This window comes from Hetaerina americana, unplaced genomic scaffold, assembly GCF_022747635.1.
Source record: "Hetaerina americana unplaced genomic scaffold, ioHetAmer1.1.p SCAF_7, whole genome shotgun sequence".
NCBI lineage: Eukaryota > Metazoa > Arthropoda > Insecta > Odonata > Calopterygidae > Hetaerina > Hetaerina americana.
The window spans coordinates 28,621,733-28,631,110 of record NW_027287316.1 but is presented as its reverse complement, the minus strand read 5'-3'; the positions used below and the strand labels follow the sequence as shown (position 1 = coordinate 28,631,110).

At 39.4% G+C, this 9,378-nt stretch overlaps 1 protein-coding gene across 1 annotated transcript in view; it reads right to left on the bottom strand.

Moving 5' to 3' along the window:
* Nucleotides 1-1,720: 1,720 nt before the first annotated feature.
* Nucleotides 1,721-9,378, bottom strand: part of LOC139696598 (multiple epidermal growth factor-like domains protein 10) — a 50,985-nt gene continuing 43,327 nt past the window's right edge. The window contains exon 25 of the mRNA XM_071595403.1: nucleotides 1,721-2,732. Coding sequence (XP_071451504.1) covers nucleotides 2,665-2,732 — 68 coding nt within the window. The 3' untranslated portion in view covers nucleotides 1,721-2,664. The remainder of the gene's footprint in view (nucleotides 2,733-9,378) is intronic.

Genomic DNA, 9,378 nt, shown 5'->3' with positions numbered 1-9,378 from the left:
GCAACAACGGAAGCAAGAATGAAGACGCTACGGGTTGCGGTGTGTCTGTCGACGGGGTAGTCCAGATCTAAAGACTGCATTCGCTGACGATGACGTGGGAGGGATTGTGAGAAATACCCAGGCCTGGGCTCTCGTTTCCCCCAATTTGATTTCACTGGCCTCACTTTCGCCATGAGGTTTGGTCCCCATTTGAACATAGCTCCACTTTGACAGGTTCTAAAATTCCGAATTTATCTTTCGGCAGGACTGCACTGGTGGCACATACCGAATGAGACAAGCAGACAAATGCCTGATACAGGAAGAGCTTTTGCCGTAATCTTTACTTTTGGTAAAAAAAATTTCATTGAACACCAAAGCGTTGTTGGTACTCTGGTATGAACATCTAGAAAAATTCTCTGTCCTACTCAATGTTTACGCAATACGTGAACCTAAAATTTTAAGACGTGGTGCTCGTGCCTCGGGTTCTTGAGAACTGTCCGTCTACACTGGGGACGTATTTTCTTTGAAGTACTCAACGGATCGGGTAAGCTGCAACTCGTCCCGCAAAGTGAACCGACCGAGGCCTTCCCGTTTGCCTCGAATGGGGCAAATGCCCACTTGAGTGTATGAGGTGTCTCATGCTTCCTCATTCGGTCTTGCCCTCTAGCGTAGACCCGTATTTAGAGCAATACATTTCTGGTGAGGGAATCTACGTTTGCTTCAACAGAGGTCAAAAGGGATCCCCCATGGGATCTGAATGTCTTTCAGGAAATTCATAATTAGGGTCCAAATAGCAGAGCTATATATTATTTCCTATTCCTATAGGCAAGAATTTTGCTAACGTAAGACGCCATGAATGAGGATGTCTTACGCCAGCCAGCTTACCAGAATATGTGACTTCAGGGCTACCACTCTGCTACACTAGTCACCTCTTAAGACAACCATCGATACTGAGGAAGTATTATCAATCCTACCCACAAGGTTATCTAATACTAATGCATTTTCACACCACAAAATAGATAAATGAATGGTTAAGATTAATTTGGAACAATTATGTCATCAAATATCTTTGCAAAAAGGACAAATAGAGCTTCTTTTAGCCTCTTTTTAGACTGACTATGTTAAATAATATTTCCTTAAGCCAAAAAGCCATACCAATATCAAACTTCAACCTTGTTTTTTCTTTAAGTGGTGGAAAAAATGCTCTATTGCTTAAGGAAATATTATTTAATATAGTCAGTCAATATTTTTGCACTAATTTTTTGCAACGTCTGAATATATATATATATATATACATATATATATATATATATATATATATATATATATATATATATATATTATATATATATTTATATATATATATATATATATATATATATATATATATAATTTATTCATTCTTGTAAGTTAAAAGCCCATGGGTATCCTAGGTTTAGAGTCCCTTACATTGAAGTGACATCAATCCTACTTTTTGTTTGCATTGTTATCAACTAATACATTGATGCATGTTTTATCATTGTATCATATTTGATTTTAAATAAATAAATACAACATGGTCACATTATTTTCATGAAATTAATAATTATGACATTTATTAAATATGTATTAATTTTACACAGCTTATATATACAATCCTTTCAAAAGCAAGACATTGAACTCACCCTATTACTTGAGGCCACCAAATAACTATTCAGCTGGCTACCCACTTGCAAACAGGTAAATAAGAGAGGATTTTGCATTCTGATTTTTCATCATTTCAATTTGTCATATTCCCCTTTGATAATGCTGAAATTGATTTCATAAACAAATATAAGAAGCAGTAATACCCTAACTCTGCCACAGACACCAACAAAATTAAGTCCAGCATTGGGTAACATTTTTCTATGGAATTATGTCAAAGGATAAATAGGAAAGAACTTATATATGTTATAGATGACAATACATATATTTAGGGAGTAGCTTCTTAATGGTCTGGATACTTCATTAAAACTTAGTATGCTACTGAGATAGAAACTATACAGGTTGCCTCAATCAAAATGTCAATATAATTGTGCACAATTTACATATTTCAAGTTCAAAATTTGGTTTCTGTAAAATCTATTAATGAAGAAAGAAATAATGACATTTCTAAGGCATAAAGACCCAAAAGTTTGGCTTATCTTCATTTTATTTATTGACCACCCATTAAGCAATTACAACAGAGGTCAACTTAATTGAACAAGGTTTAAGTTATTATATTTCAAACAAAGCATTTCAAAAAGTCATGAGTTTTGATCCAATTTATTCTGTACTTTTTTGCATTTTAGAAAGGTATTTCAGTATTGCCAATTTCCAATCTTCCTGTTGCCTTCAACGGTCTGTTATTGGTAGTCAGCATCAAAGGAAAAATGAATGGTACATGGCTTTGGTAAAACATTATGATAAATAAAAATTGTCTTACCATTCACAATTAGTTTAAATCTATGATTTGTGAAAACTACTCTCTCCAGGAAGAGTTACAAGTTTCAACAACAGCACAGCCTTTACTTCCTTCAGATCCCTCTTGGGGAAACATTTAAATGTTTGAAGTAGAGATACAAATGTATAAATAAAAAGATGACACTGAAACACGCTCTTCTTTCTGATTGTCCCAGAATTCAGATGGGAAAAGAGGCATCACTAAATTTTGTTGGGTTGTTTGACTCAGGAATTCAATACACCCAGAGAGAAAAACAGAAGATAAACACTGATGGATGTTGTAACAGAAGCACCTAAGATGAAAAAAATAATAAGCTCATGTTAAAATAATATCCTAATGCATTACACATTTTACAGTATATCAGACACTGGAGGTTTGATACCAAACTGAATGTATTAAGAATTGAATGCATACAATGTAAAATATTGCTAAATAATCTCGTAGTAGTAGTATTTAGGGGAGGCGACCGACAGCTGAGGTCGTTTGCGCCATTAGGGATGGGCAGGAGAGGATGAAGGGTGGAGAGAAACCCGGCGTCGGCATTAGCCTGCTCTTTACAAAAGGCACCAAGGGGTCTGCGGCTTAACGTCCCATATGACAGACAGCATACTCACTCAAAGTGCCCTCCACAAAGCACCTCAAGTAGGGATCGAGATGCTACTGAAAAATATTCAATACCACTGGGATTTGCACCCGGGCCCTCTGGGGGGGAAGCCAGTACGATAACCACCACATCATCTAGATCCCCCTTAATAATCTATATAATCATATGATCAAACCTTGCTACAAACCCTACAGGCTTAAGATTCCATGAAAATAATATAAACAGACTACATGGTGACCACCCACAAAATGTATGCACAAATGACATTCCTAGAATGCTAGTAATGGCCAATTAATCAATAACAAGCAAATCCTTTTGTGTACATTCCCTGCTGTACAGTTTTTTTTTACAATTCTATTGTGTGCTAACATTAATACTTATATTCCAATCCAAACTAATTTAGGAGGATGCAATGTTAAGCTCTGTCTTAATGAACTGCTTATAATAGTTAAAGCTGTTGTGAGCTCACAAAATGTAATGCTGATCAACAATTGTAAAATCTTGGATGAGAGAGTAATTAGCATAGATGCCTGTGGCTTTGAAATCAGTAATACTAACTAGGGAGTTATGCCACCTTTCCTCCATTAACCTTTCCCCTTCCCACTACTGATTGTTCTCTACAGTCCAGAAAATACATCTGATTTTAATCACAAGTCTGAGAAATTTTACATCAATGTCTGTCAACAGTATCAAGTCATAGCATTATGAGGGACTATATTACAGCACCACTTCCCTCTCCCTTTTTTTTGTTGATGACTATTTGCCCCTCGATTACCTTGTAGAGCAATGACTTGTCCACCCCATCCTTATACTGCCCTCTGCTCATCTGACTTATAAACATGTAATTGCAAATTGGGGCTTGGTAATAATTTTAACTGAAGAAAGCCCAGGTTGTAGGGTACAAGGGCAAACATAATTTCATTAAATATATTTTATTCCCCTCCCCGGACTACAACCTTGACGTGGTGGAAGGGCTTGTGCGTTCCGATGACCCCTAGAGCTGTGCTGGTGGGAGTAATAAAAATTGCTCCTGGTAGGGTCACCCATGCCAAATAGGTCGAAGGTTAGGAGTCAGACAAAAGGTAGTCCATGCAGCGTCTGTTCCTCAGTGAGGCGGCTGCAATGGCGTCTGACCCCAGTGGGGAGGCCAGTAAGTGATGGTGTCACGTTAAAAACACTATTGAGGAAGGCAACGGGAAACCACCTCAATTATCATTCCCAAGAAAAATATGATGGACGATAGAGATATTTTGAATCCTGGCAACCACAGGGCTCGGCCCAATCGGCCGTGTGTCGTGCCCGGCAGCGGGTGAGGCAAGGCTTCCGCGGTCGTCATCCCACGAAACCCTTGCAAGGGAAAACCGGCAGCAGCAGGACAGAGACGCAGGAGAAGAAGACCACATTAGTTAGAATAGGAACGTGGAATGTTAGGACAATGATGAGGACAGGGAAATTGGAGAATGTTAAGCGAGAGATGGAAAGGGGAAATATAGATATTTTAGGTCTATGCGAGGTGAGATGGAAAGATAGCGGGAATTACTGGAGTGATAAGTATAGAATAATATACAGCGGTGGGGACGAGAGCCAACGAGGGGTTGCCATAGTATTAAATGAAGAGGTAGGAAGAAGCGTAGTCAACAAAGAGCAGGTAACGGATAGAACACTACTAGTAGAGATAAAAGCAGAACCGACGAATTTAGTTATTATTAAGGTATACATGCCACCGAGCAACCATAAGGAAGAGGAGGTCGATAGGATATACGATCAGTTAGAGGACATGATCGCGTGTGTTCCCGCAGGGAAACATTTGATAGTGCTGGGGGATTGGAATGCGACGGTAGGCGAAGGAAGAGATGGTGATGAGGTGGAGGACTACGGTTTAGGCACGAGGAATGACCGCGGGGAGAAAGCAGTTGAGTTCTGCAGGAGACAGGGGTTAGTCATCACCAACACTTCGTTTAGACACCATAAAAGACGCAGGTATACATGGAAAATGCCAGGTGACTCAGGAAGGTATCAGCTAGATTATATCCTGGTTAGACACAGATTTAGGAACAGTGTGATAAATTCCCACATCTTCCCGGGAGCGGATGCGGACTCAGACCACAATTTAGTTGTTATGAAATGTAGCGTATGTTTCAAAAAGATAAGGCAGGGGCGGCGAGTTAGAAAATGGAATGTAGAAGCATTAAATGGGTTGAAAAGGAAGGAATACAAACAGGCTGTAGAGAAAATCATGGAGGATGGTAAAGGGCTTAGTACTATTGAAGAAAAATGGGAAAGTATCAGGAAAGGGTTGTCTAAAGCCGCAAAAGACACTATTGGAACCGTTAACACTAGAAGGACTAAGAAACCATGGATCACGGATGAGATGATTACAAAGATGGATGAGCGGCGAAAATGGAAGAATGTAAATACAGAATTAGGCAAAATGAAGTACAAAGAATTGAACAATAAATTGAGGCGGGCAACAAATAAAGCAAAAGAAGCATGGTGGAAGACGCAGTGCGAGGATATGCAATGCTTGCAGAGGAAGGGTGAAATCGGTGCGCTGTACAGCAAAGTTAAATCGTTACCGGGAATTAAGAAAGGAAGATCTATGCTAACAGTTAGGGATAAGGCGGGTAAGGTAATAGTTGACGCAGGAAAGGTCCAAGAGAGATTGAAGGAGTATATAGAAGAACTGTATAGTAAAGAACTTCGACCAACAAAGTTAGACATTGAAAAAGAATATAACGAAGAGGGAGATAGCTTAGGTCCAGGCATACTAGACAATGAGATAGAAAGGGCTTTAAGGGAGATGAAACTAAATAAGGCCGTGGGGGTAGATAACATTCCCGTGGAACTTTTAAATGCTTAGGAAAATGTGGGAGGCAGAGGCTATATGGGCTGATCCGTAGTATTTATGAGGAGGGAATCTGGTCGGAAGACTTTGTGAGATCAGTTTTAGTTCCTATTCCAAAAAAGGTAAAGGCGACATCATGTGAGGACTATAGGACAATTAGTTTGATATCCCACGCAGCTAAAGTTGTTCTCAGGATCATAAACAAAAGGATAGAGAGTAGGGCAAATGATTACTTAGGGGATGATCAGTTTGGGTTTAGGAAGGGGAGAGGTACGCGTGATGCCATTGCAGTAATGAGATTATTAATCGAGAGGAATATAGAACACAACCAGGAGGTATTTGCCTGTTTCGTAGATTTTGAGAAAGCGTTTGATAGAGTGAATTGGGAAAAACTAATGAGTATACTGCAGAAAATAGGAATAGATTGGAGGGAAAGGAGGCTAATCCGCAACCTGTACATGTCTCAGACTGCTCAGGTACGAGTGGGAAACGGGGAGTCAGGATGGGCAGTGTTAGGAAGGGGTCTAAGGCAGGGTTTCCCATTATCACCGTTGCTGTTCATCCTGTATGCAGAGGAAATGATCAAAGAGGCATGGGAAGAACTGGATGTAGGAATGAAAGTGGGCGGGGAATTCGTAAAATCAGTTAGGTTTGCTGAAGACCAAGCTTTAGTTTGTCAGTCAGCCAAGGGGCTGCAAGCATTGCTGAGTGAATTGGAAATTCAGTGCAACAGGTATGGGATGAGAATCAATATTAAGAAAACAAAGGTTATGCGATTTTCTAGAAAGAAAAAGGCCAAGCTTAACATTAAAATAGGAGGGCAAAAACTAGAGCAGGTAGAACAGTTTACGTATCTCGGTAGTGTTTTGGACCAACATGGTTAAATTAGTAGGGACATAAGGAGAAGAATTGCGCTAGGCAAAGAGGTTTTCACAAGGAGGAGGGAGTTGATGACAGGGACTTTGAGTAAGGATGTTAAGAAAAGACTCGTAAAAACTTTGATATGGAGCGTAGCTATGTACAGTGCGGAAACGTGGTCATTAAAGCAGGAGGATAGAAGTAGATTGGAGGCTTTTGAAATGTGGGTGTGGAGAAGACTGGAGAAGGTGAAATGGACAGAGAAGAAAACAAATGAGGAAGTACTTGGTATGGTGGGCGAAGAGAGGGGTTTGTTGGGAGCAATCCTATGGAGGCAGGAAAAGTGGATGAAGAGGGTGTTGACCGGCAGTGGGATGTTGAAGACTGTGATAGAGGCTAGAATGTTGGGCAAAAAAGGAAAGGGAAGGAACAGGATAGGGATGTTGGACGGGATGAAGGGAGGAAGAAAGTACTCAGAGATGAAGAGGGACCTGATATAGAGCAGGATGATGGATTTTGTGTTTTGTTAGGAGTAATAAAATATTTGTTGTGTCCATCCAAAAGCCTACCTTAACCGGTAGATTACCTTAAAAAAATATTTTATTCTCCACCAGGACAAGTTTGAATCATATTGGGGAATAAAAATTTAATGATATACCTCACAAGATTTTGTTTGTCACATTATTAATTGTGAAGAGGAAAAAGTATCACAACTGAAACTTAGGTGAGCTCGAGACCTCTACTAATGTTTACAATGGAGGAAGAAAGTCTGGAAATCCTGCAGTTTTCAATGTCCTGAAATAGGTTATATGTATGTGTATTTTTCTATGTGTGTTTTTAAGGGTTAAGTACTTGTATATGTCTTATATATTTTTCGATTGTCATTTGCATTTGTAATGTTTATTTTTACAATAAAACTACCAAGAAACTCTTAATTATAAAGACTACCTATTCATCTATAATAAGCAACAGGTGCATTTACAACTAAAAGGCTCTTACAGAGTGCTGCAGAGAATGATAACATGTTTAAAAAAAATTAAATCATAAACTACTCCTGTACTAATATCTAGGTTTACCAAGAACACATTATCTTCTTTAGTTCTGGTTAATGTAATATGCCTCTAGACAAGGATTTTTCCCTTCTTCCCTGCAAAACTAAAACAAGGACTTTTCCCTCCTTCCCTGCAAAACTAAAACATACGAGGGTGGTCTGAAAAGTTTCCGGCCTCAAAAATTGCAAAAAAATATCTTGTATCTTTGTTAGGTCAGAAACTTTTCAGACCACCCATGTACATGGTCCATACAATAAGTATCGGGACTGGTTCCAAAAATCAAAATTTATTGCATTTGTTATTACAATGACTTAATAATCTTCAAAATACATTCCTCCTGCATTGATACACTTAGTTTGGTGCATCTGCTACTTGTCAAAAGCCTGCTAGAAGTTGGTTTCCCGAATACTTTTGAGAGCCTTTGTCATAGCCGCTTGAACCGTCTCAATGAAGTCGAACCAATATCCTTTGAGCTCCTTTTGAGCTATCCTTTGAGGTTATAATGCTGTCAAGAAAATCTTCGTCTTCCTGAATGCAGTCCAAAATTTCTTGCAAAATTTTCACCTGCAACAGTTTTTGTTCCTCGCTTGACTTTTGGCACCAGCTTCACGCACACTTTCCTAATTGCAAGATGCTGTGTTACAATGGTGTGGACGGTTCTGCCTGAAAGGCTGGTCTCCTCACTGATAAGGGCGATGGTTAAACATCTGTCAGAGTCCAAAACTTTTTTCACTTTGGCCATCTGACCATCGGTTCGAGTGGTCGTCGGGCGTCAGACAAGGTGCTCATCTTCAACAAGCTCCCGGCCTTCCTTAATTTTGTGGCACCCAAAAACTCTTGTGCCACTTGGGGCTTCATATCCGTAAGCCTGTTTAATGAGTTCAAGGGTCTCCAACACGGATTTCCCAAGTTTAACGCAAAACTTCACAGCATAGCAATGCTCGACAGTGCGCTCCATGCTGGCGCAACGACACCACAAACAATCACATGTCACAAAAATCCACCTCCTGCCTCAATGCATGCCCAGAGGCAACTGAACTAAAGAGCACCTGAGCGGTGGGGGACTCCTTTACCGAGCCGACCAGTTGGACCCCAATCCACCTTGAGGCTACAGCAAACCAGTTGCAATACTTATTGTACGGACCTTGTATATCTTATGACATTTTCCAGAAAAGAACTTAGAATAAAAAATATCCGATCTTCAACATGTAATCTCACATTTCTAACACACACAATTTTGTAACTTAATCACAGAGAGTCAAACAATGTTAATTTGCCATTCCTGAAAGCTTGATTTTTACTGGTCCTATCATTAAACTTACTCTTGCTATAACTTAATATAAAAATTATCTTTTGATTCGAATGCTAATCACATTTCAGCGCAGAGAAGTTAAATCAACTCAAATACAGCAATGAAATGATCAATTGTGATGTATTCAAAACATTTTCTCATAAGCCTCATCATTTAGAAACAAAATTGATATATTTCTACATTGCAGCCAAACTGATGAGCCTAAAAACAGAACTTTCTTGACGGGTACAAACCTGACCCTACCCTGAGTTATGAACTGTCCATATG